We start from the raw sequence: 27,203 nt of genomic DNA, 5'->3' as shown, positions 1-27,203 counted from the left end.
TCAGAAAAAACTGAAGGTATTATTATTTATATCTGGGAGATTTCTGTGCCTTCATTCAGTCTATGCAACTACCATTTTGTCATTTCTAAAAATTCATAGAGATGGTAAAACAAATCCTAATTTTCTGAAGAGACTCAGTCGCTTTATATGATGAACAGATTGAAGTGAAGCTTTTGTTCACCTATTTGCATTGATCAATGCACACATCAGTTATGGCAAATGGAAGCTCCAGCATGCTTGCTTGAATTGTGGGAACCAATGCGGTTCATTCTCGCGTGTTCCACAGCATGTTAGAGCTTCACTGAGAGTTAGTGAGGTTTGTTCAAGCAGGTACGATTGAGCATCTGTTCATGTCTGCTGAATTAATGTAAATATGCAAATAAAAGCCTAAATTAAATCTGTTCATCATATAAAGCGATTAAAATTCTTCAGGAAATTTGGACTAAACCTCTTAATATAGAGTAGTTTTACAGTCTCATTGTAAAAGTTGTAGAAGGGACAGAAAATCTTCATGTGTGTTATGAAGACGAACAAAAGTCTTACATGTATGAAATGACATGAGGGTGAGTAAATGACTCTTGATGATTCTTCTTTTTTGGGTGAATTAACCCTTTTAATGACAAAGTAATATTTATCCACACAATTTATCAGAGCTACACAGTCCCCAGGAGTAGAATATTGTGGAAAACAATACAAAATGAATTGAAAAAACAAGCTAAAAAGCAGCAAACAGCACCAATTGTTCCTTTCTCCACTCGTTTCAAAGGTTAAATCATGATTTCATGGCTGTAACCGTAATAACTTGAAAAAATGCCATTTGTAGTTTTTCAGTTCATACCCAATTGTATTTTGTATCACAGATATCCTAAAGCTTATATTTTATGATAATTTATTTTATTTAATCAGTACAGTGAATAATAAATGTTTAATGTGACATTGGTACTGTCATTTTTAAACTGAATTTATTTGTCTTTAAAAATTAAACTGTTAAATTTACAATTTTGAGCATGTCTTGACATTTTATTGAAGATGTTGGTTCTTAATAATAAAGGAAAAATTAATAAAATAACAGTGTTTCTCTTCAAACCATTTAATGCTGTCACTTTTTTGAAGGAGGTAGATCAATTTAATAATAAAGGAAAAATCCATAAAATTACAGTGTTTTTCTTTAAAATATTTAATAAACATTTATGTAAAATTATTATTTTGCACTTTATTTGAATTAATGTATTTTACTTTAATTTTACGGTTTTTGTTTGGCCGCTGCTGCTGCCAGTGATTTATTTATTTTTTACAACATTTTTTTTATAGTGTACTGGAGATCTCATTATTGAACACTTCAGACTGTAAAAATGAACAGGAGTGTTTACTTTTGTATCTCCTTCCATACTCACCAGTCAGTAGAACAGATTCCTCCATTTTCTTTCTCTCATCTTCTGTCCATTCTCTGTCTCTCTGTGGAAGTGAATAAAACAGTGTGAAGGTTTTATACATGACTCCATACTGTATGTAAATAAAGTGTTAAATAAACATGAAGTGTTTCTCTGTTCAGATCACTGTGTGTGTGTGTGTGTGTGTGTGTGTGTGTGTGTGTGTGATATAACAATACACACTGAGGTGATTGAGGCTGATTTAAACTGATATTGTATTCAGTAACACACTGAGTTTGAATGCAGCTGAAGAACACAATCACTAAACAGTAAACTGAACCTTACAGGAGGGAGAAAAAATCCTCTCCAGGAGAATCAAGATGTTTGGGTTCATTTCTGTTGTGGTGACGTCACACAATATCACAATAAAGTCATGTTCTTATGCATCAACATCAACTGATCCAGACATTTACATCTGATTGTGTTTAATGTTATTTTTATGTTCATTAGCTGACTTTTATATTTTCATGATCGTCAGTCAGCTCTGATCAAATCACACAACAGAATTCACAGAAACTATGAGATATATATATATAAGATTGTTTTTTTTTCCCAAAATGACTAACAGCTTGTTTTGTTTACAGTTTCTTTTGGGTTGCCATTAATGTTGCCTCAAAGGTTTTAAGAAAAGAGTTTTAATGTAAATTGATTTTGTTCCTGTTGTAGGATGTCTGCACCGATCATCAAGTTAAACTGAACACGTGTTAAACCTTTTCTATTTCACTTTAAATGGAATTTAAGACAAAGTTTGCCGATGGACTTCAATGTGATGAAGATCATCATATTTCTTACATTTATTTATATCTTTTATTTTATTTAAATTTCCACAAACTGTTTACAATTCTAGTAATAATAATTATATAATAACAACAGTAATAACAGCAAATTGATAAAAGTATAAATAACAGATCAACAACTGTATTTCTAGAACAATTAAATGTGATTTTTTTAATCCACAATAAACCATCACTGGGAGAGGTTACCATGGTAACTCATTTACCCCTCACTGACCACTGGTCTAATTCTAACATAATTTAAGATTTTTTATGCTGCTATCATCAGTAAGACATTAATGAATTTATCATATTTTATAATAGTTTACTCACCTGATAAACCCAGATGACTTTATATAGAGGAGGATGTGGAAAAAAAGCAAAGTAAGATTAGAAATTATTAAAAATGAATTGTAATTTTCAGTATTTCTGTATTTTATCCTATAGTATTAGCTATAAACATTCTGTAACTGTTCCTAAAAGTCTGTTTTTATCCTGTACTGTATTGTTTCTCTATTCTTTCTGCTGATTGAAAAATCTCTTCAAGATCTTTCAGTATGAATGCAGTAAGAAACAAATTGACCAGATCACTTGCTTCCATTCTGTTATAATCTCTTTCATGCAGCATTATCCAGTGTGACTCTCTAACTCACATCTCTCTCTGTAGTTCTACACACTACAGTAATGTTAGCCAGTCTCAGTTACTTTCAGAGAGAGTTATTGCTATGAAATCACATTCAAACAAAAACATTCAGCTTTTTAGCTCTCAGTATCAGTGTGTAGGTCAGATTTCTGTGTCTGTACAACACTAAATGATAAACTAGACAACAGCATGATGAATGTTCTGCCAGAGATCACAGTCTGTTGTGTTCACTACACTATGCTCATGATGCTCATATATCTATGTGCTATTGCACTCTGAACACACAGCACAGTCTAATCTATTTCATCTGTACAATAAATATATTATTCATGCAGCATCAAGACATCACTAGCAGAGAAAAGGGATTTATACTCACGTCTCAGTTCCTCCTGTGAAAGTAAATAAAACAGTGTGAAGATTTTATGCATGATTACAAATGTGAATTGTTCCATGTGAAAATGTGAAAGTAACTGTTACTCTGGTTAAAACACAGCTGATGTGTGTCTTAATAAAAAAGAGGAAAACTAGACAACAATCAGTCATCACACACAGTAAATCTGTATCATGTAGCATTGTGCTAATATACCGCTAGTTACCCTTAAGGAAGAGAAATATCTTGTGATTTATTGGAAAATACTATTTTCTGATCTATGCTCTATAGATCTATGATCTATAAAGGAATATACAGAATATCAGATTCCCACTTCCTTTAATTAAAAATAGACATTTATCAATGTAAAAACTGAACAGATTACAGAATGATGTGTTTTGCTGCTGCTTCATCTATATATTGGTTATGACAGCATGTAATCTTTTATATCTGGATAAAAAGTCTACACACCCCTGATAAAATGGCAGGTTTTTGTTGAGTAAAAAAACTGAACCCAAGATAAATCATGTCCGATCCTTTTCCACATTTATTGAAAAACTGCAAACTACATATAAAAGTAGGAACAATAACAATTATTTTAGGGGGAAAAATAAAAATAAAAATGTACAATAAAATAGGTGGCATAAGTTTGCACACCCTTTCATAATTGACAATGTGGCAGTGTTCAGAATCAACCAATCACATTCAATCTCTTGTTAATCTCTTTTAATTATTTCACCGTTTATCATTGATGTATGTTAAATTGTCTATTCGGTTTTCTAAATAATGTGGGAACACAGCTGAATAATGTTATGGCAACTAGAATGAAACTGCAGATGAGGCGAGGCCTCTCACAAAACTGATGATCCTGTGCCTCTCCCTGGGGATTCGCCCACTCTACCTGATTGTGCCCATATACACAGTTGTAAAATGCTGTCTGGCTCCTGTTTGATTTTATTTAGCGTGTTAGTTGCGTGTTGAACTGCTTTACAAAACTCTTTTTCTTCGGGGATTTTTTTTCAGGTGACAACTATTTATTTTATAAAAAGTGATTTAAGTTAAATCTGCAGTTTGCACTTGACAAATCCCTCATATTTTGTTATATTACTTTATTTTGCTAGAATAATTAGAACTTGTAAAGACTGGTGAAAGTTTGCACTTTATTAATCCCAAAAAAAGGTTTTTATGTTGTTGTATTGATTATTGATTTTCTAAAATAACAAAAAAAAACTTGTTAGTGAAAGTAAGTTTGCAGTTCATATGTGGTATTGTTTTTGCTCAAATAAAAAAAATCTATCATATAGTCTCTAGTGTTTTATTAATTTTTCTTTAAGAAAAATAATCATTTTGAAATCGAAAATCGAATTTTGTTTTAAAAAATCGGAGATTCAATTTATAGGACATATCACCCAGCTCTAGCTTTAAGTATTAGTTTAGGGGTGTGTGCAAAAATACAACCAGGTAATTGTATATTTTTATTTTTTCTCCACAAAAACAAATCTTATTGTTTATCACTATAATATATGAATCACAATTTCCCAATAAAAGGTAGAAAATGTTCTGACATGAAGTCAGGAACAGCTGGACAGTTCCCTGCCAGGCCCAGAGAGGGCGCTGGCAGGTGAACCTTGGAAGCCTGCTTCTTTGTGTGTCTTTTGTGTTACACCCTTCCCATTGTTCTCATTCCTGGTGCGTCACCTGTATCCCATCAGCCCTAATGTCTCTCCCTATAAATAGGGTTCCTTGTGTTCATGTCTTTGTCTGTGATTGTTAACTGTGCTGTGGTGTTATGGCAGGTTTAGGTTAGTTATGTTCAGGTTTTGTCTTTTGTTTAGTTTTACACCATGCCATGTCTAGTGTTAAGTTACAGTAGTTGCCCTCTGTCTCGTCTTTATGTAATAAAAGCAGCGCTTCTCTGAATCCTGCGTATGGGTCTCTATCTCCACAGCGTGCAGGCACTTGCACGCAACACCACGGCAGTCCGGGTTCGAACCCCGCACAGGGCGGGGTCCTAGACGTGACACATGATTTATCCTGATTTAATTCTTTTACACAACAAAAACCTGCCATTTTATCAGGGACATGTAGACTTTTTATATCCATTGTAAATGAAGTGAAGGACTTCTGTTCTCAGTTCAGTCAGGTTGTCTTTATTCTGTGTGCATTAACACGCCTTACTACTGTTAGCTTAAAGAGACTAAACGCTAGGCCGAGTCGACTCTTCAATGCTTTTTCAGAATATGGTGTGATTGTTACACAGAGAGACTGATGACAATTATTCTGTCTACAAGCACTGAAAACTGTTAAAGCTGTGATTTATGTTTATTGTGTAAGATTGTGATGGAGTCTGTCAGTGGTGTGTGTTATATACTGTGTGTTTGTTGTGTCTGTTACTCGACATGGTAAACGTCTCTGTCTACATTATTGCACTGCAGTGAGGTTACACACAGGTGCATTGTGGGAAAGAAGCTGACTGATGGAAGTGGAATCTCACTTACTGATCAGACTCCTTCATGTAAACATGATCTGAAAATGCTTTTTATGGTTCTGTTTGATTCCTGGATTAAAATGTAATATATGTGATAAGTTTATAAAATATCAGCCTTTACCATTAGTGTGAAGTCGAGTTATTTACTTACCCCTGGGAGAGGGATCATGAAAAACAACAGAGAGAAATGTAATGTTAGATAAAATACAATGAGAAAAACTTATGATTTACAGTCAGAACAGCTGATAAACAATCTTCACTCTGTGCTTTCAAAGATGTTCAGATACAATTTTATACATTTTATAAAGTAAAATATAACAGATAGTGAATCATTATAAAGAGTTTATATATAAATAACGAAATACATCATGAGGTGTTTTTTCTCAGTGCAGTAACACAGATCTGTGATCAGCTGTTGAATAAAACACTCCATATGAAGTGAAAATCCTGAGCATCACCATATTTTAATCACATTTCTATCTGTATCAGGGAAAAATAAAGACAAGTTCTACTGTCTTCCATAAATGTCCATGTCTCCATGTTTCACAGAAGAGCTGCTTTGATTTGGATCATGAGCAGTTTTCTTTTCACTTCACACTTTCCTCTTTTCATCACTCTGCTACAGCTTAGTCTTTGTCTCATCTGTCTGTGTCACGGATATTTAGGACACTTCCCTGACAGAGCACCAGAGGACAATCCAGCATGTCTGAATCTAAGTCTTCTTCAGTTGTAGGTCTCATTTCCGGTGTTCAGTGTGTTCTCCTGTTTTGTGTTTAGTAATTAGTCTCCCTGTTTAAGTTCTGCTTTCTCTCACTTTCTTTCTCTAGATCAGGAGTCTCCAACCTTTTTTCCTCTGAGAGTTACTTTGACAAAATGAAGGTGGTGAAGAGTTCCTCGTGTTATATTATTAGTAACATTTATTTACATAGATTATTGCCATAAACACTAAGCTATTTTTGTGTGAACCTTTAAAAAATGTCAATATTGAACAGTCATATTTTACAATAAATCATTTTAAATTCACATAAGCAGCATGTTCATTGTTGAGTCGAGTTTATTGATTTAACACAACAGGTTTGCTGACTAGATTTATCACTTATTATTGTCAGATTTCCTTCATTCACATGGATTCTGTTATTTATCAGTAAACTGTTATTACAAGTCTCCTGGCACATACCCTGATGGCCTCAGCAAGACTGAAAAACACTCTTTTTGTAAAAAATGAAACACCTTTGATATTGAAGGTGATATTAATTTTGTAAACAGAGACCTGACATTGTTTTGGACTTCATGTGATTAAATAATAATATTTTTATGACATTCATATGCATGTGTAATGAGAAATATTAAAGAGTACTTTACTCTGAAACACCAGCTGCACTAATAAGAAATGTCTCCAGCTCACTCGTCCTGCATCTTCCTGCAGCAGGATAGATTCATTCAGCGCTTTTACTCTGGCAGCATCGTAGCTTTATTCCTAACGCTGTCGAATCTCCAGCAGCTTCCAAGTTAAAAGGATCTGTCATGTGTTTTCTTTATCCTTTATCCAAACTACTTCAACTACGTGCTTATAGATTTAAGTTTATATAACACTTCCATGTACGGTCTTGGTGCTAGCTGTGTGTGAAATGGATTGATGAACAGCTGTATTAAACTGTGTGATGTGTGGAGGAGCATGATTTGTCCAGGAGTCAGATTTCAGTAGAACACCGGAAAGGGGCGGGGCATCTGTGAGTTTGATTGGCATGAAATTTAAACAGGTTTATTGAGTTAATCTGATTTGATCAGTTTTGTACATATTCTATGAAACTTTAGGTGAGTTACTCAGAGTGACGTGTTGGAGACCCCTGCACTACAGTAATGTTAGCCAGTCTCAGTTACTTTCAGAGAGAGTTATTGCTATGAAATCACATTCAAACAAAAACATTCAGCTTTTTAGCTCTCAGTATCAGTGTGTAGGTCAGATTTCTGTGTCTGTACAACACTAAATGATAAACTAGACAACAGCATGATGAATGTTCTGCCAGAGATCACAGTCTGTTGTGTTCACTACACTATGCTCATGATGCTCATATATCTATGTGCTATTGCACTCTGAACATACAGCACAGTCTAATCTATTTCATCTGTACAATAAATATATTATTCATGCAGCATCAAGACATCACTAGCAGAGAAAAGGGATTTATACTCACATGTCCGCTGTGAAAGTAAATAAAACAGTGTGAAGATTTTATGCATGATTACAAATGTGAATTGTTCCATGTGAAAATGTGAAAGTAACTGTTACTCTGGTTAAAACACAGCTGATGTGTGTCTTAATAAAAAAGAGGAAAACTAGACAACAATCAGTCATCACACACAGTAAATCTGTATCATGTAGCATTGTGCTAATATACCGCTAGTTACCCTTAAGGAAGAGAAATATCCTGTGATTTATTGGAAAATACTATTTTCTGATCCCTGCATGTCTTTACCAATATACAGTATGTCAGTATTTGTGTATTTCCCCCTGTGTATTTTAAATATATAGTGAAATATTCTGTAATATATCTATGTGTTATTGTAGTAGATAAAGGAATATACAGAATATCAGATTCCCACTTCCTTTAATTAAAAACACAGACATTTATCAATGTAAAAACTGAACAGATTACAGAATGATGTGTTTTCTGCTGCTTCGTCTATATATTGGTTACGACAGCATGTGATATGTCGCAGTAGATTTGGGAAGATGATTGATCTTGTTATGTTTTTCTCTCTTTTACTCCCAAATCCCTCTCTCCTATGAAGGAAGTTTTAGAAATGAAGTGAACGACTTCTGTTCTCAGTTCAGTCAGGTTGTCTTTATTCTGTGTGCATTAACACGCCTTACTACTGTTAGCTTAAAGAGACTAAACGCTAGGCCGAGTCGACTCTTCAATGCTTTTTCAGAATATGGTGTGATTGTTACACAGAGAGACTGATGACAATTATTCTGTCTACAAGCACTGAAAACTGTTAAAGCTGTGATTTATGTTTATTGTGTAAGATTGTGATGGAGTCTGTCAGTGGTGTGTGTTATATACTGTGTGTTTGTTGTGTCTGTTACTCGACATGGTAAACGTCTCTGTCTACATTATTGCACTGCAGTGAGGTTACACACAGGTGCATTGTGGGAAAGAAGCTGACTGATGGAAGTGGAATCTCACTTACTGATCAGACTCCTTCATGTAAACATGATCTGAAAATGCTTTTTATGTTTCTGATTGATTCCTGGATTAAAATGTAATATATGTGATAAGTTTATAAAATATCAGCCTTTACCATTAGTGTGAAGTCGAGTTATTTACTTACCGCTGGGAGAGGGATCATGTAAAACAACAGAGAGAAATGTAATGTTAGATAAAATACAATGAGAAAAACTTATGATTTACAGTCAGAACAGCTGATAAACAATCTTCACTCTGTGCTTTCAAAAATGTTCAGATACAATTTTATAATAAATCATTATCATTATAAATAATGTGAACATGCAACATTTACACTCCACAAACTATTTCTTGAGGAAAAACAGTTGCTGCTCTCCAGGATTTTCCTGGAACTCTGAGAGCTGCAGTAAGTTACACATCTGAATGGAGAAGTGCTCTTATTCTCCACTCATTCTGTCAGTGCAGTTCATTTAAAAAGTAGTGACTGGTTAACCTTACCAAGCTACTGCTAGTGTTATCTAAAGTCATACATTCAATAAATTAGTATGAATTTGAGTTAGTGTTAGCTGCCTTGGTCAACCTCATCAACCTGCCCTTTTAATGATCACCATATAACTCTTACAAAACACATTTATTGTAGGAGAAATATGGAGGAGATATTAAGCTGAACTGAGCTCATAAAAATGACTGTGGAGCTGTAACTTAAATGAAAGTTTGGATCATGTTCCATTCACTAACTGGAACTGGAGGGGTTAATAATTGTACTGCAGACAGCCACTAGAGGGAGTTAGAGGCATTTTGGCTTCACATTTAAACCCCTGGTACGATGTCCACCCTTATAGACAGTCAGTGGTGTGATTATTTTCTTTATGGGATTCAGCTTGTGTGTTCTGCACATGTGAGTTTGAATCATCATCTCAATCATCAGCCAAACTGTGTTGTGTTTCTCTACCTTTAATCTAAATGTGTGTTGTTTGGTTCTCAGTGCTGTATTTAGCAGTGATCTAGTCTGTTCTACTGGATATCCAGAAACTCTAACAATTTAAAGACATTTAGTGTGTAATTTAATTTCCTCTCTGATGTAAAAAAAATGTCTAATTGTTTCAGTTTGAACTGATATTGAACCAATAAAGTTAAATAAATTAATCCCTATTTACTTCATATTTGTACAAGCTGCTGCTTTTAAGCTCTTGTGCAGGTGTGTATCAGAGTGAAAACCAGAGTTACTGTTTATTCAACTCAAATAAACTTCACTCCACATTAGCAGCCTGTATACTGAACCTCACACTGAATACTGAGTGTGTGTTTCATGTACTGAGATGAGAAGCACAGATGATGATGTGGAGTTTATGCAGTGTGGAGATCAGGAACACTTACCTCTCATCATCTGTACTGTAATCTCCTGTGTTCTGTCTCCATCAGTGACCTGACACAGGTAATCTCCATCATCTGACTCTGTATAGTCTCTCAGCTGTAAGGAGACGTTTCCTCTCTCCAGCTCCTGAGTGTCCAGACTCACTCTGCCCCTGTAACCTCTCCCCTCTGTCACCTCTCTGTTCTTATAAACACAAACACAGTCTGTCTCCTTAAACCACCGGATCTCCATGTTAACAGCACTGATTTCAGGAGACAGACGACATGAGAGAGTGACAGCAGAGTGATTATACCGCTCTCTACCACTGGGACCAATGAGTTTAAACTCATCTGTGTAGAAACACACACACACACACACACACACACACACACACAATTAAATACATTTAAATAATTTAAATAAATAAATTCAATAAATTGTATTGATAAATTAATTCCTTGAAATATAACTTACTTCTTGCAGTCGCCATCTTTATCTCTTTCTGTAGATTCAAACTAATAAAATCCTAAACACACACACACACACACATACACACACACACACACACACACATACACACACATACACACACACATACACACACATACACACACACATACACACACACATACACACACATACACACACATACACACACACACACACACACACACACACGGTAAGAAATTACATTTATGAAGATTATTGTAACAGGTTATTGACTCGTTGGAGACTAGCATGTCCTTTAGCATGATGCTAACTCCTCTTACCTTCTCTGTTCCTCATATAAACACATCTGCTGCTTTAGCTGAAGCGTTTCCACATTTCAGAGCGGCTCATATTCGGTATTTATCTCATTAAGGTTTAAACCCCGTGTTTAAAATGTCTCCTGTCTACACACACATATATTCCTCCTTTATCAGTCCGTTACAGCAGGAAGTGTAACGGTGCAGTTTCTCTGTTTCTGAGTCGAAAACTATTTTCACTTTCACCTTCATTACAGAGAACTGAGAGAGAGCTCCGCCCCTTCCCCTCTGATAACCACGCCCCCTGTGCTCAGCATGTCCTGTATTATTAAAGTAAAGTAAAGTAGACGGTGTGAGTGTCGAGTTTTTAATAAGGAGGAGACAGATAAATATTTTTTCACTGAAGTTCTGTCAAAGGCAGTGTGTCTTATATAGCAAGAAACTGTTTTAAAAAATAAAAAATACAACACAATATCTTTCCCTCAAGCATGCTAACTACACTAGCAACCAGTCAGATCAAGAGGCTTCACATGTCCCTTATAGTAATTTATGTATTTCATTAGTGTGGCCTGTGTTTATCTACAACTACCTGTATTCCATATTACCCCCCCCACACACACACACACATAGACACATATAGAGACAAAAACAAAAAGCTACAAGCATCAGATTAAATTATTTGTGATCGCTGCTGATCAACTGGATAAAATTCAGTTTCTGCACAACACAATAAAACCAGTCACTTTTTTAAACCCAGTCAGTTTTTATTTCTTTTCTATGACAATCTAGTAATGGCAGTAATGAACAGAGTACATTGTACATGTGAACAAGTGAGTAGTAGGTTTCATTTAAAAAAAAAAAAGCTGCATCACGGCTCTTAACATTGGCTCACCATGCACATTTTAAATGAACGCTTGCTTCCAGTTTACGAATTTCTTTAATGCAGTTTGCCCTTTACCTAAAAATTCCAATCTTCCTTTCATTTGATTTTGTTGTTTTTTTTTTAAACATTATACCTAGGAAACACTAATGATCTGTACTGAAAATGTATCCAAAATGAATCCAATTGAAATATTGTCGAAATTTGTGAAAAGGTTCATACTCTGTACATTAAGTCCAGTCAGTTAACGTTTGAGATCCAGATTAAAAAAAAAAAAAAGGTCACGCCTAAAACCTGATTTGTAGAAGCAATAAGAAACACCAACAATTAATGATTCATGAAATCAAATCTAACCAAAAATATACTGAAGATCTGTAGCACATTCAGGATGAGGTGTTAAACCATGACTCCAAGAAGAACAGTCCAAAAAAATTAAAATAAAAAATATCAGTAGTTACATGATTGATGTTTTTGTCATTATGAGTTATTGGAATCTGTCTCAGGATAAAGAGCAGAATGAACCCGCTGTCTCAAGCCCAATGACATATGATGTTCAGGTTGGTGTCCACAACTTCCATGGCATCATGTCTAGAGAAGGTACCAAGTTAGTACAGTAAGTGTAGATGGGGTGGTGGGTGTGGCTGAAAGGTTGAAGTATTATGTCAAACTTTGCTTGGATTCTGTAGTAATCAAACGTCACATCTTTCAAACGTAATACCTAGACAACACTGAAGTTCTGAACTGAAGAACCTTTAAGATTATTAGCAAGATTTATTAGTTCAACTCATATCGCTAACACACTCTGGATGCTGATTCGAGATGATTCATCCGTTCAGTTAATGTTCTGAGAAAACAGCAGGCTCAAGGCATACGTGTCTCGTGTTTAATAACTGATTTAATAAGAATCAAATACATTGATGGGAAAATAAAGGCAAAAGAAAAAAAAAATCCATAAAAACAAACAACAACAAGTTATACTGAAGAAGAAAATTTGTGTAATCGAACTAATTTAAACACTTTCAGGCCTGGGGAATAAAACAAGGTGTGATTTCCAGCAAAACTTGCCACTGGACATTTGGATGTCAAAGATGATTGTTTTTTTCCCCTTATGTCTGGTTCCAGGTTCCGTGTGGTTGTGTCAGGATCTCAAGATATAGAAGAGAACTCCTTCAGAAGAACATCCTGACTCAGGGTGTTGAGAGAAACGTTCTTCCTCACGTTCAGACTGATGGAGCGCACCAACTCCTTGAAGAATGCTGTCTCTTTGGGCTGCTCCGAATAGCGCTCGAACTGGTCCAAGCCGTCCTGCAGCTTCAGAGTCAGCGTGTCGTAGTTGGAGCGTACCACTTCCAGCACCTGATCCTCTGACAGCTGGGAGATGTGGTTGACGGCAGCGTAGGACTCGATTTTGGGGTTGAAATGGTTGATGATGGCTCGGACGTTCACCAGAGCGTGCGTGACTTTGCTCGCCGGCTCCTTCCACTGGCCGACGTTGGTGGAGACCCTGAGCACCATGCAGTACAGGTTATCGAACACCTGATGCATGCGTATGATCTCGTAATACAGCTCGTCGTAGCTGCTGGCCGTTGGCAGGAACGTGTCTCCGTATGTGATGAACATGTTGAAGAGATGCACAACTTGTAAAGCCAGCTGGAAGATGTTGTGTTTGGACAACAAGGTGGTTTCGTTTGACAGCAGGAACTTCAGCAGGTTAATGAGGGCCGACCAAAGTTCCCTCCAGGTGTAGTGCAGCCGAATCCTGCACTTCTTCTGATAGCAGATGAGCTTGTGTATGATCTGAACACACCGCATGTAGAGATCCATAGGAAAGTCTTTCATCATGTGAGTGACGATGAACTCGACCATCAGGTCCAAGACGGCGCACGCGAGGGGTCGAGACGGGATGTTCTTGTCCGCCGCTTTCTTTCGGTGCCTCATCGGCATCCGGTGCAAGTTCACCCTGAAGTTCATGTTGTCGTCGTGGAGGAAGGCGTCGGCGTACTGGTCCTCGGCTATACACGTGAGGATGATGAGGCACAGTCGGGCGCTGTTGAGTCTGTGCTCGTCTTTGGTGTCTTGCATGACAATGGAGGAGTATTTGAGAAACGTTATCAGCAGGTTGCTCGTCTGAAGGTTGGGGTCCAGCGGCAGCTCAGGGTTGTGCATCACGTCCAAAGAAGGAGGAGTGGTACCGAGCGGGGTCGTGGGAGTAGTCGGCGTGGGTGTGACCGGCGTCGCCGCAATGTCGATCTCCGGATGGCTTTGTGCGAGAACCGTAATGAAATTCCTGTTCAGGTGAACGGCCTCGTAGAGAGCGAGCAGGATGGCTTCGTTTGTCTGCACCGACAGCTTCTCATCCGCGTCAGCGATGAACATGCTGCCAACCATGCTGGTCAACGTGGAAAAAAATCCCCCGTGGTTGTCCTCCTCTTTATCTTTGTACTGCCTGTTGTACTCCGTCAGAGCCTGCTGGATAACCATACCCATACCAGCCAGAGTTGGTTCATCATCCACTATGGATAACTTCACGATGTAGGGATTCACAGATTCGTACTTCCTGTAGTTCACCAAGAGAGCCAAGAGCACCACGGCATCGTAGCCGTGCTGCGCTCTGCTCGAGACGTCAGACAAGATCTGCAAAATGGCCTCGAATATGCTGTTGATCATGACGTACTCCAGGATGGTATTCTGACTGATGTTGTCCGTCACCGTAACCAGGCAAAGCAGCAGCTTCAGGCACAGGCTCTTCAGGCTCTCCGAGCCGTCCCCGCAGAGCAAACTGTCCAGGCTTTCCATGAGATCCTTCATCCTGAGCTCGGCCTTGTCGAACCCCACCAGCATGTTGATGATGTCGAATCCGCTAGCTGACTTGTTTTTCTGATGCACGCCTCTGAAGAGTGCGCAAAGGGTCTGCAGAGCATTGACCACCTTAATCTGGTGGTCTTCTTCCAAAGCCTGGACGCAGTGATGGAACAGGCTGTTGATGTTGTCCTTGATCATCAGCACTTCATCACCATCCAGAGCCTCCAGCTTGTTCTCGAGGTACTCCAGGTTCACCTTCATTAAGAAGAGCTCGTCCCAGAAGCGAGGGTTCGCCTTGGCAGGGTCGACTTTCGTGAATATTTCATCGTACATCAACACCACTTTCTCCTTCAGCGGCTTTTTAGACGACGACGTCCGTTTTAACAGCCCCGCTTTCTTCTCCTGGGCCATTTTTTTACACCTTTTTTACCTTTTTTCTTTACATAAAAGTTAAACTTGTTTACTCATGACTAGCGCTCGCTAATTCCGTCTTGTCGCAAGCTTTTCACTTCCGCCGTTGTTTTCCTTCGACTGGGACGCAGGCGCGTGACGTCATCTTTCCGCGATTGCCATTTCGGGAAAATTCAAAATGGCGGATTGATAATAACAACACACGGACGGTTTATTTCTGTTGTTGATGGAACCTCTCATGTAAGTTGCATTGATGAATTCGACTATATTAAGGGCAGCAATGAAATATCTATATACATACATACGCATGTGTATATATAATTTTATTTTTATCAACCTTGCTCGTTGTCGGAACCGTCAATCAAACGTAAGCTCGTGCGAATTAGGTTGCTAGCTAGCCTGCTAGGTTCGCTAGCTTGCTAGCTAACCGCCTCTCCGTCTCGAGAGTCCGCGCGCGCGTGTGCACTACTAGCTGAAATAAAAGAGAATTTTGTGTTTGAAAGAGAAATTTGTGTTTATTCGTGCAGTTCTGGCTCCGGCGTATTGTTAGTTCGTTAGCTAGCTAACTTGCTAAGTAGCTAATGGGGCTAGCAGGGGGATGAACAGTTCATGACAGCTCAGCTTCCACATTTACACGAGCTTTTGATTCTTTATTAGTTAGCACGTGCACACAAAATACACATGTCTGACCCTTTTACTCTTTCATTAGACCTACAAACCTGGCCATAAGTTGATGAGGTGGTTAGTTTTCCCTAACTGCAGCTCCAAAAGTCACAGGTTTATGTAAACACACTCGTTCTAATGCATTGTTGTTTCCATAGTAACGGCTGCCCTGGGACCCTACATAAACACTGGGGTTTACAAACATGTTTATTCGTCTGCATGTCCGGGCATTTGAGATATGAATTAATAACTGTATTTATTAGATACTGATGTAACTGTAAGGCATGCATCGTTCCCTGAGAGAGAGAGAGATGGTGTGACGCCGATGCCCATTGTTGTCTTTTCAGTTACAGTCATTATGGCGGAAAAGAAAAGCAAGGCTTCGGGCGTGAAAAGGGTGCTGACGAAAAAAGAGCAGGAGGAGATCAAGAAAAAGGTCGGTATCTGATGACTGAAAGACGACTGATGTAGTAGATCTCTGTGTGCTTCATGAACTGTTTCTGTTTTTGTTGTTGTTTACTTTTATGAGATTTAAACAGTTGTTTTTTTATTTGTTCAGGAGGAAGAGAAGGCTGCTGAAGTGTTCGAGGAGTTCTTGGCGTCTTTCGATGGCAGCGAGAAGAGCGGAGTCAAGACGTTTGTACGAGGAGGAATCGTGAACGCCACTAAAGGTGAGATACCGAATTGTTCTGGAATTGAAAACCACGCCCCATTTACTCTGACTGACACACAGAAGCCACACCTCTTTTACTCTTGACTGACACATATAGGCCACGCCTCCTTCACCTGAACTGACGCACATAAGATACACCTCGTTCACTCTAAATGACACACCTAGGCCACACCCCCTTCACCTGGACTGACTCACAGACACCACACCTCCTTCACTTGGACTGAGAGACAGAAGCCACACCTACTTCACATGGACTGGGAGACAGATGCCACACCTCCTTCACATGGACTGAGAGACAGAAGCCACACCTCCTTCACTCTGACTAAAACACATAGGTCACACCCCCTTCATCTGGACAGGGATACAGAAGCCACACCTCCTTTACCGTGACTGAAACACAGAGGCGGTGCCTCCTTCACCTGGACTGGGAGACAGAAGCCACACCTCTTTCAGTCTGACTGACATACATAGGCCACACCTCTTTCACACTGACTGACACACATAGGCCACACCCCCTTCAAATGGACTGGGAGACAGAAGCCCCACCTCCTTCACTGTGACTGACACACATAATCCACACCTCTTTCACTCTGACTGGAACATATAGGCCACACCCTCTTCACCTGGATTGACACACAGAAGCCACACCTCCTTCACAGTGACTGATTCACACATGCCACGCCTCCTAAAAGGTATGTGTGCTGTGTGATTTAGCTCCTTGGCTTTCCACTTTCCTCTACAGACGAAGAGGCAGCTGAGGTGAAGAAGAGTAAACTCTACAGACCCTCCTCCAAATTCACTCCCGTCCTTCAGAATGTGTCGCCTTCGTCTACTGAGTCTAAAAGATCCGTGAGTATCTGACGTCTGACATACGCTAAGGTCTGCACCTCCCAGTGTTTTGCACGTTCTAACTGCTTTTGGAAATGAGAATGCAAATCAGAGTGCAGGCATAACAGTTAGGGAAATCTGCTCAAATGGTGTGGAACCACGAGCTCCAGCCAAGCAGAGTCTGGAATACATTCACTATTCACTGTTCAAAAAATCTGTTTTTTATTTAAAAGTCTCCTTGGGTATTAGGCAGGATGTAATGTTAATGTAACACACCAAACCCATGTACGTGTTTTATCATACTGTGAATTTTTCTGTCAGGTCGCTAAAAAGAAAACAGAAGAGAAGAAGAAGAGTAACCTGGAACTGTTTAAGGAGGAGCTCAAGCAGTGAGTGATGAGCTCTGATTTTAAACACACATGTCATTTCCTGTTGCTTTCAGTGCGCCTATTGTGTCTGAATAACTGAAGCGTGAGGCTGTGCAGCTGAAAAGACAATAAATGGAATGTTTGGCCTAACCCAGCCCTGTTGAACCATCAGTATGAAGTCTATTAGTATGAAATTCTAAGATATTTCCATGCCATGGATTTTTCCATTTCAGGTTTTTGATTGTATTCAACCCAAAGCTGTCTGTCAGAAAAGAGATTTTTATTATTATTATTATTATTATTATTATTAATTAATTAGGTTTATTTATTTGTCACTAAAAGGCAAAGGAGGTCTGGTTAGTTCTAATAGAGTTGAAAAAATACATACAGCTTCTTTAAGACAGGTTTTTCAGAAACGGTCAACGGTGCTTTATTGAGAATTTGAATTTTTTAAAAATAAAACGGGGGGGAAAAAGGCAGCATTTCACACTTAAATAATACGTAATTATATTTTGTATGAACTAATTTAGTCACCTATCTTGTCTTGATGTAATCATTGTGAGTCCTTCCGTCTCTGATACAGGATACAGGAGGAGAGAGAAGAGCGCTATAAAAGAAAGAAGAGTGACCCAGGAGGAGCGCACACGGACGTGGACTTACCGCTAACACGACGGTCAAGTGAGACCACAAACTCACTGTAGTACTAGTCCAGTCACTCCAGCACTGAGTGCTTCTTGAGCTTATTTACATATATTTATTATTATTATTATTATTATTATTATTATTATATTTAAAATGATTAAAATAATGCTACTGACTAATATTAAGCAAATTCTTATTAATTGTGTAAGTGGTGCTTTATAACACTGTTATTACATTTTTATTAATTCAAAATGTCATCAAGTCAGCAAAATAAATAATTCAATGTTTATTCAAAGTTTTTTTGTTTGACAATTTTAAAAGTTTTATTATTGCAACAGACTTCAAGTATCTATTTATTTCTATTTGTGCCCCCCTCCCCCCAATCTCTTTTCTCTGCAGTATTTGATGACGATCCCACGGTGCCCACTACGACTAACCTTTATATCGGCTGCATCAATCCCAAGGTAGGCACAACCTTCACATTACTGATCCCCGAATAACGAGGGTAGGGTGAGGCAAGGTGACGGATACCACAAGCCCCTGTGTAAGTTGTTACCATAGCAACCGTAATGCCGTAATAAAGACTATAATATAAACCTGCGATTTGCAGCATGCGGAATGTGTAATGTCGTGTGCTCTGCATTGTGTAGATGACGGAGGAGATGCTGTGTAAGGAGTTCGGGAAGTACGGCCCGTTAGCCAGCGTTAAGATCATGTGGCCTCGGACGGAGGAAGAGAGGACGCGAGTGACCAACCGCGGCTTCGTGGCCTTCATGACACGGAAGGATGCGGAAAGGGCGCTGGCCGCTTTAGATGGTAAACTGGCTGTACGGTGAATTTTACTGAGAATCTGTTCAGCCAGAAAAGAGACACGTTCCCTCCATCAGCCGTGATGCGTCTTTTTAAGTTTGTTATGGGCCCGTCTTAATGTCCTCAACCTGCATTGTTGGCTTTAAAAAGGACAGAAGCAGAGATGGTGTGGTCACTGCTTAAAACATGAATGGGAAGCTCTTAACGCTCAATACAGCAACTCTTATCACATCCTGCGCCTCAGTGGAGGAAGGAGTGGGGCTGGGGCGTCTTGTTGTTTCTGATAGCTGGCCAATCTGAATTTTCCACTGTCCCGTGCACAACCTTGATTCATAATTTACAGCGAAACATAAGCAAACAATATTTTTTTTTTGTTTTATTGAATAAACTCTGTTACTGAAGGAAAGACCACGTCTATGTTTACAGTCTACGTCTGACTTTTTTTTATGTCTGTCTGGTCTTGTCTGACTAAAAAAAAACAAAAAACTGGCCAGTCTGTTACCAAGGTGACTAACTTACTCTTGTCAGTGAGACTACGCTCATTCTCTTTCATTCTGATTTCCCTGCAGGGAAAATGGTGATGGGTTTTGAGATGAAGCTGGGCTGGGGGAAGGCCGTGAGAATCCCGCCTCAGCCCCTATACACTCCTGTTGGAGTGCTGAAGCCCACGGCTCCACCTCCTCCCTCAGGCCTGCCCTTCAACGCCCAGCCTCGAGACCGCTTCCGCAACGACTTCTCCAAATCCCGCAGCCGCACGTCTGAGGACTTCTACAAGGTAAAAAAAAAAAAAAAAAAACCGCTCACTGCTCAGGGGCGTGGCACCAATCATGCCTCGCCCCTTGTACTGTAAAGTGCTTGTTAAAGCTTTCAGAAGCAGTAGTGTCAGAAGTAGGACGGATTCTATTCAAGGCTGTTTCAACTGCTTTTGCTTAGGTTCATTGACGATCTTATTGTGCTAATATACACCGACCAGGCACAACATTATGACCACCTGCCTAATATTGTGTTGGTCCCCTGCACTGTGTATTCGGACACCTTTTTATCAGAACCAGCATTAACTTCTCCAGCAATTTAAACAACAGTAGCTCGTCTCTTGGCTCAGATCACATGGGCCAGCCTTCACTCCTCATGTACATCAATGACCTGTTCCTGGTTCACCACTGTTCCTTCCTTGGACCACTTTTTATAGATACTGACCCCTGCAGACCGGGAACACCCCACAAGAGCTGCATTTTGGAGATGCTCTGATCCAGTGGTCTAGCCATGACAATCTGGCCCTTGTCAAACTCAAAGCTCAAATCCTTACGCTTGTCCATTTTTTTTTTTGCTTCTAACATCAACTTTGAGGACAAAATGTTCACTTGCTGCCTGATATATCCCACCCAATAACAGGTGCCATGATGAGGAGATACTCAGTCTTATTCACTTCACCTCTCACTACTCACAATGTTATGCCTGACCGGTGTATAAAATCCTATTAGACACTGTACACTTTTACTCATAATAATCCATCTAGCATTTATTTTATTTATTTATTTTTTACTACCCCTAATCATATGTCCAGTGCATTTGTCCTTGGGTAAGTGGTTATAAATTATACTTCACCTCCATAATAACTCTAACATTGATAGACATGATTAGGATTTAGTCCAGTCAGGATGTGTTGCAGTGTTGTGTATGGTTTGATTATTTAACAAGCATAAACTTACGTTATTGTTTGTATCTTCATCACGTGGTTTGACGTCACGAACAGACTCTGTACGACGCCGTAGTGACAGTGGTTATCCCATCAGAAAGGTACACGCTCTTTATCCATTTAATATCACAGCATGACTCAGAAAAGAAAAACAAAACACCACACACACTCACTCACCTCACAACACTTACACACACACACACATTTACACTTAGACCAGAACAATACTCCCAGATGGCAATGACTAACATTTTAAGGTAGTACATGCTCTTTAATGAATGACTTTAATTACTATTATGGAGCTGCAGTGCAAACTAAACACACACATGAAGTGTGAGTCAGGCGTAGATTATCTCATGCAGTGTTGAAGAAACAGTGTTACACGTTAGAGAGGACTGTACGGTAATCCACCTTATAACAGACGCCTCAAAATTGCAATTAATAGATAATGAGCTGCCAAATCCTGACCTTTACGTATTTTTTACATTTTTTTTTATTTTAGTCTACGTTTTAATTCCGAATCGTTTTTAGACATTTTTTCACCTCGATGATAACGGACACCGTGTAAACCCAGTGGCGGGCCATGCATTTCACACCTAGGCCTTCACTGACCTTCACCAAATCGATTTCTTCTCCTCTGTCAGCCAGTGTGAGTTAAAAGTGTATATATTTTATTTAGTTTGTGCGGTTCGCTGCCTCTGACTACTCCAATTATCCAATCAAAGGACAGGAAATTGCTGACGTAAATGTATGCCTGCTAGATGGACCCAGTGACGCCAGCTCGAAATCTGATTGGTTAATGGAACAGTTTCATTGGCACTTATTTTAAGCTACAGGCGCCTGCACTATTGATTCTGAAGGCCTTCTTTCACCCGGGCAACACATGATGTCAGCCACTAGCTGAAATATGATTGGATAAATACTCTTATCATAAATATACACTCCTAGAAGCAGCGCAATCGAGAGAAAAGCATGAAATGTAGAGAATAGACTATTGGGAATAAGTTAATACACATTCATGTTAAATATATTAAAATGCAAGTCAGTGATTCGGATCACTGCTGTTTAGGCCAATACAGAAGGCGTTGCTGGTCCTGACGGTCCGCCACTGTGTAAACCACGCCCACTGTCTATTTTTTTTGTTTGTTTTTCTCTTGAATGATTGTAGATTATTGTTTCAATGCAAAAAAAAAAAAAAAAGTGTGAGAAATCGTCCCGGCTACGATCGTTTGATCCGTCCAAACACATTTGGCAACGACTATACACAACGATTGTTACAGCTCTAAAGAGAAGTATCGGGCAGTGCTTTATCCCCTGGATGGAGGTGTGGTTCTTGCATTTAAAAAAAAAACCCAGCGGACCAAACGGGCTTTCGAGAGCCTCGGCTCTGATCAGGCTTTTAAAAATAAATAAATAAAAATAATAATGATCCGATTGGAATTGGAACTGAAACGGCGTTCGAGGGTGAGACAGAGCTGACATATCTATAGACGACTGGGATGAAGCAGAGAGGGAGGAGCCTACGCTACTCATTCATGCTCTCATATCCTTTGTCTTTTGTGCGGCCAGGAACCTGCTGTGCCTCATCCACAGGATGATCGAGTTTGTGGTGAGAGAGGGTCCCATGTTCGAGGCCATCATCATGAGCCGAGAGAAGAACAACCCAGACTACAGGTGTGCGGGAAATCCCGAGTTTACATTTGCGCTCTTGCTGTTTTGTTATTAAGGGCTTAGTGTTGGTGAAGACTGAAATCTTCTCCTCACTAAACTGCTTTTCTTTAAGCAGACAGAATTCAGGGCTAAGCGTCGCGGGTTTCAGTCGCTACTCATCTGAGGAACGGCAAAATGACTGTTGAGCTGAATTCTAGGTGAAGGTGATGCTGCGATTTGTTTAGTCACGGTGTGATGTTCATTTCACAGATTTCTGTTCGATAATAAATGTCAGGAGCATGTGTACTACAGATGGAAGCTCTTCTCTATACTGCAGGTACACACACTTCATTTCTTTTTCATGAGATCTTGAAACCTCACACTCTCTCTCTCTTGATCATTTCATTGTGTCTCTTCGTCTGTCCTTGTCCTTAAATTTCCTTTTTCACCACCCCTTTATGCTTCTCTCTCTCTCTTTTCCCCATTGTCTATCTCTCTCTGTCTTTTCATCTCTCGTCCGTTATATCTCTTTTTCACTGACCCTTATTCCCTCTCTCTCTCCCCACACCTCTGCCTCTCTCATTTCTCTATTTGTCTTTCTCTTCACCACTATTTCTCACTATTTCTATCTCTCTCTCTCTCTCTATCTATCTCAGGGCGAAAATCCGAGCGAGTGGAAGACATCGATGTTCCGAATGTTCCGGGGCGGCTCTCTCTGGAGGCCCCCTGTCCTCAATCCCTATCTCCACGGAGACGAAGAGCCTGAGGAAGAACCCATCCCTTTCCAGGAGGAGGAGCTAAAGAAAGGGCAGCTCAAACCTGAGTACGTGTTACATCATCACACCTGAATCGTTAACGTAATTAATGTTGGGACGAAGATTAATAATAATATGTGTGTGTTTGTGTCAGGCACAGGGAACAGTTGGAGGTGTTACTGAGGGGTTTAACCCCCCGTAGAGTGGAGATCGGTGATGCCATGCTCTTCTGTCTGGAGAGAGCAGAGGCTGCAGAGGAGGTGGTGTCCTGCATCGCTGAGTCACTCTCTATGATACAGACACCACTGCAGAAGAAGGTACACACACACACACACTCCTTATCTGTGTCTCACATACCTGTTAATCTAAATGGTTGGCCCCCTTTAATTCTCTCCTCTCACAGACTTCCGAATGCTTCCTAAACAGGATTATTTAAAGTACTACTTTTGAGTACATAGAAATTGACTCAGAGAGAACGCACACATCCTTCCCTGTCCAGTCACTCATGAGTCCGAATTCCCTCTAAATTCGAAGCTAAATTTGCTGTTTTGTGGTGCAGGTTGCGAGGCTCTACCTGGTGTCGGACATCCTGTACAACTCCAGTGCCAAAGTCTCGAACGCATCCTACTACCGCAAATAGTAAGATCTGCCTCTTAATCTCTATCCTACTCCATACAATCATCTACGTGTGAGTTGAAGGAAAAAACAGCCTGTCTTATCCATGCGCAGCTTCGAGTCGAAGCTGCCTCAGATCTTCAGCGACATGGGCGAGGCGTACCGGAACATCCAGGCCAGGCTGCAGGCCGAGCAGTTCAAGGTGAACGCCGAGGCACAGAGGAACGCTCTCGCTTCATTTTAAACTCCTCTCATTTGCTCACCGGCTGTTTTTCTTTTCTCTCTTCTTTCAGCAAAGGATCATGACTTGCTTTCGCGCCTGGGAGGACTGGGCCATCTATCCAGAATCCTTTCTGATCCAGCTGCAAAACATCTTCCTGGGGCTCATGAAACCGGGAGAGGAACTGCCCGAAAGGACAGAGGTGAGCTACGAGCTCGATGGCACTGTTACTCATTTTTTCTGTCTAACAACACAGTCATAAACAACTGTGTGTGTGTGTGTGTGTGTGTGTGAGAATAAATTGTTGCTATTGAATGCATAATAAACATTCTGAAAAATCTTCACACAGTGAGATCTAATACCCCCGTTGAAACAGAAACATATCCTGTGTTCCTTAATCGTTTATATATACACCATATTCTAGATGAAGTAAATTAGTATCAGTATTAGTACAAGTGCATCCTGGGTAATCCCATCCTGTCTCTTGTAGGCCGCCTCTCCTGATTTGGACGGCACTCCGTTAGACGGCGTTCCTCTGGACGGGGCGGAACTGGACGGGACACCGCTAGACGACCTGGATGGATCTCCCATGACCTGGGAGCCATCGTCCATCGACGGCGTCCCTGTGGACGATATCGACGGCGTCCCGCTGGGACCCGCGATGGACGACATCGACGGCGTGCCACGTGAGTGTGACGGAAAAACGCTCAGCTGTGTTATAATGAGCTAACCGAAGTCTGAAATTCAATGATAGACCTACACTTGTGCTGACTCGCGTTAATCGAGTTCTCGTCTAAATACTAAAAATAGAGAGAAATGAACGCTTAACATCGCCTCCTGCAGACGTCTAGTCCATCAAAACCTGGAATAAGGAATTTGTGTTTTTATTGCACTAGAGTTCATCTAGTTATCACAGTCAAGCCTTCTTTTATTTACTTATTTAAGAAGTAGCAAATAGTGATGGTAATTATAGCACAAACGGGAACTTTCCTCTCCGTTTTTCCAAAAAGCTAAATATATTTGCTAAAGGTGGAGAACTTGATACAGGCTGTAACAGTGATGTAATGAGTGTATTTGGAAATTTTAATGTAGAATTGTACATCTTGTTGACTCTCTCTCCTCTCCTTCTCGTTCTCTCACCCCTCTTTCCTCTCCCTGTCTTTCTCCCCCACTCTTTCTTGCGCTCTCCCCTCTCTTTCTCTCACTCTTTTTCCCTCTCCCCCTCTCTTTCTCTTTCTATCTCTGTCCCCCCCCCTCTCTCTCTCTCTCAGTGGACGAAGGCTTGGACAAGACGTTACCGGGTGTTGCCTTGTCTAAGTGGGAACGCGTGGATGACGTGGAACACTCGGGTAACTACAAACACTCTGCACACCTTCATCATCATCTCATTAATGCTCAGTTCTGACTCTGCTGTTTGATCCTGCAGCTAAATCTAACTCTGAGGACGAGATGAGTACGAGGTAAACGTCTCCCAGCTCATACAGATACTACTACTTTTTTTTTTTTTTTCCGTTTTTTAATTCCTCGCACTCCTGCTCTGCGATCGCTCAAACCTTATCACCTGTTAACCTCTCTCAGCGGCTTGAAGGAGTGCGAAGCCGACTCGGACGACGACAGCAGCAGCGACGACGCGGCGAGCCCCAGCAGGTTCGAGGGGGCGGAGTTTAAAAGCAGCCTGCGCAACTTCGAGATGTCGGAGAGCAAGCGGAGCCGACTCCGAGAGCTGGAGGTGAGAGGCGCGGGACGCACTCGGAAATAAAGCGGGGGCTGAAATACCAGTGGGCAGAGGACCAGCAATGTACTTTTGAACTGAATAGTGAGTTATTATGTGAAATATAGAGGTGTGTTTGTGTGTGTTAGGTGAAGGTGATGAAGTTTCAGGATGAGCTGGAGTCGGGGAAAAGGCAGAAGAAATCCAACATGAGCCTTCAACAGCAAGTTCAACACTACAGAAACAAACTGCTACAGAAGGTACACACACACACTTCGTTTTCAGAACATTTCTTCACTCATGATAATTATATTTCATTTGAACTCCAGCTGTTCATTTCCGCCTGCAGCTCAGCGATCGTTCGGTTTCTACGGCAACTTCTAGAAATTTCTCTCTTTCTTTCTTTGCCCCCCATCCCACTGTGAAAACCCTCCTCTCCTCAGGAGTTCGATAAGGACGAAGTGGAAAAGTGGGAGAAGTCGTCGAGCAAACTGAAGGACAAGGCGAAGAAGGAGGAGCGGAGAGACAGAGTGGAGGACAAGAGCAAAGGGAAAGAGAGGGATAGAGAGCGGGACAAGGAGAGGGATCGAGAGAGGAGCAAGAAGAGCGAGGACCGAGAGAGGAGCAGGGGGCGGAGCCGGGAAGGGGAGGACAAGAGAGAGAGGTACACACACAGCTGTGATTAACTATATCTATAATGATAAATATATGCTGCATGCAGTTTAGTTTTTGTCCTCTTAGTGTTGCTTTGGTTCACTGCTGAATCCAGCTGTAGAGATTTTATTGATGCTGTACACACCGCTGTTAGCATTCTCCATTTTGATTGGCCAGATGTTCACTGACGTTCCATAATATTAACAAGAACCTTGACTGCGTCATAAAACATCTGTTCTGTTTCTGGGCGTTTAGGACGCGCTCCCGTTCTCCACGGAAGTCCAAGCGTTCCCGCTCTCCGTCTCCACAGCGCAGGTCCAGGCGCTCCTCGTCCCGATCTCCACACCGCTCGCACAAGAAATCCAAGAAGAGCAAACACTGACCTCGGTGACCTCCTGTTTCTCAAGCAGCTCGAGGGACTGCTGCACCCATGAACTGCTGACCACACACACACACACACCCTATCTCTGTATAACGCTTCTCAACCGGACTCGGCCCAGGAGTTACTGTCCGTACGTCTCCCAGAATCCTCCTCTTCGTGGCTGCTCTGATTCTAGACAAGGCCTTGGCCACTGTTTTTGTTTTGTTTTGTTTTTGTAAAATGAAGTCGAAACATTTATTTGTACAGGTGTCTTAGTTTTTTTTGTTCTTTTAAGGAACGCCCCTCTGTAAAGATTTATGATGATCGCTCTCGCAATCTTTACAATAAACGGCTGTTGGTGGTAAACATGTGGATTCCGGTCTCACTCTAGAGAGCTATTATGACCCAGACGTCTACACGACCTACACCAGAGGTCTGGAAATCGGAAGCACCCGTGATCCCTGATGCT

At 40.4% G+C, this 27,203-nt stretch overlaps 3 protein-coding genes across 6 annotated transcripts in view; 1 reads left to right on the top strand and 2 right to left on the bottom strand.

The window, feature by feature from the left end:
• Positions 1-7,814, bottom strand: part of LOC131348253 (golgin subfamily A member 6-like protein 24) — an 84,336-nt gene extending 76,522 nt beyond the window's left edge. Inside the window, exons 1-2 of one of the 2 annotated variants that reach the window (XM_058383042.1) lie at positions 2,537-7,814; positions 1,395-1,455 (exon numbers count right to left, since the gene is read on the bottom strand). In XM_058383042.1, coding sequence (XP_058239025.1) covers positions 1,395-1,419 — 25 coding nt within the window. In that variant the 5' untranslated portion in view covers positions 1,420-1,455; positions 2,537-7,814. The remainder of the gene's footprint in view (positions 1-1,394; positions 1,456-2,536) is intronic. The other variant, XM_058383041.1, reaches the window with a different exon arrangement.
• Positions 7,815-11,982: 4,168 nt separating this feature from the next.
• armh3 (armadillo like helical domain containing 3) lies at positions 11,983-15,088 on the bottom strand. The gene has a single exon (XM_058383051.1). It carries the CDS (start codon positions 15,086-15,088, stop codon positions 13,022-13,024), a length of 2,067 nt encoding a protein of 688 aa, XP_058239034.1. The 3' UTR covers positions 11,983-13,021.
• Positions 15,089-15,189: 101 nt separating this feature from the next.
• On the top strand, positions 15,190-27,100 carry zgc:163098 (uncharacterized protein LOC100037380 homolog). Of its 3 annotated transcripts, XM_058383032.1 has the most exons (24): positions 15,190-15,328; positions 16,099-16,187; positions 16,311-16,422; positions 17,167-17,273; positions 17,574-17,641; positions 18,204-18,298; positions 18,662-18,726; positions 18,913-19,078; positions 19,642-19,847; positions 20,826-20,869; positions 22,338-22,442; positions 22,689-22,755; positions 23,075-23,241; positions 23,328-23,490; positions 23,733-23,812; positions 23,903-23,990; positions 24,082-24,210; positions 24,499-24,694; positions 25,280-25,357; positions 25,435-25,468; positions 25,587-25,737; positions 25,869-25,979; positions 26,163-26,383; positions 26,629-27,100. In XM_058383032.1, exons 2-24 carry the CDS (start codon positions 16,110-16,112, stop codon positions 26,753-26,755), a joined length of 2,658 nt encoding a protein of 885 aa, XP_058239015.1. In that variant the 5' UTR covers positions 15,190-15,328; positions 16,099-16,109; the 3' UTR covers positions 26,756-27,100. The 3 variants fall into 3 exon arrangements, with proteins under 3 accessions (XP_058239015.1, XP_058239016.1, XP_058239017.1); XM_058383033.1 differs by lacking the exon at positions 26,629-27,100 and having other exon boundaries at positions 26,069-26,305; XM_058383034.1 differs by lacking the exons at positions 15,190-15,328; positions 16,099-16,187; positions 16,311-16,422; ... (1 more) ...; positions 17,574-17,641; positions 18,204-18,298 and having other exon boundaries at positions 18,674-18,806.
• The last annotated feature ends 103 nt before the right edge of the window (positions 27,101-27,203 follow it).

Source organism: Hemibagrus wyckioides, linkage group LG28 (assembly GCF_019097595.1).
Source record: "Hemibagrus wyckioides isolate EC202008001 linkage group LG28, SWU_Hwy_1.0, whole genome shotgun sequence".
Taxonomy (NCBI): Eukaryota; Metazoa; Chordata; class Actinopteri; order Siluriformes; family Bagridae; genus Hemibagrus; species Hemibagrus wyckioides.
Note: the sequence above shows the minus strand (reverse complement) of the source record. Positions and strands in the feature narration are given on the sequence as shown.

Coding starts and splice junctions, on each gene's coding strand:
- armh3 (XM_058383051.1), bottom strand. CDS start 15,088: ATGGCCCAGGAGAAGAAAGCGGGGCTGTTAAAACGGACGTCGTCGTCT.
- zgc:163098 (XM_058383032.1), top strand. CDS start 16,110: ATGGCGGAAAAGAAAAGCAAGGCTTCGGGCGTGAAAAGGGTGCTGACG. Junction 24,211..24,498: donor AACTGCCCGAAAGGACAGAG/GTGAGCTACGAG, acceptor TGTCTCTTGTAG/GCCGCCTCTCCTGATTTGGA. Junction 25,469..25,586: donor GAGGACGAGATGAGTACGAG/GTAAACGTCTCC, acceptor AACCTCTCTCAG/CGGCTTGAAGGAGTGCGAAG.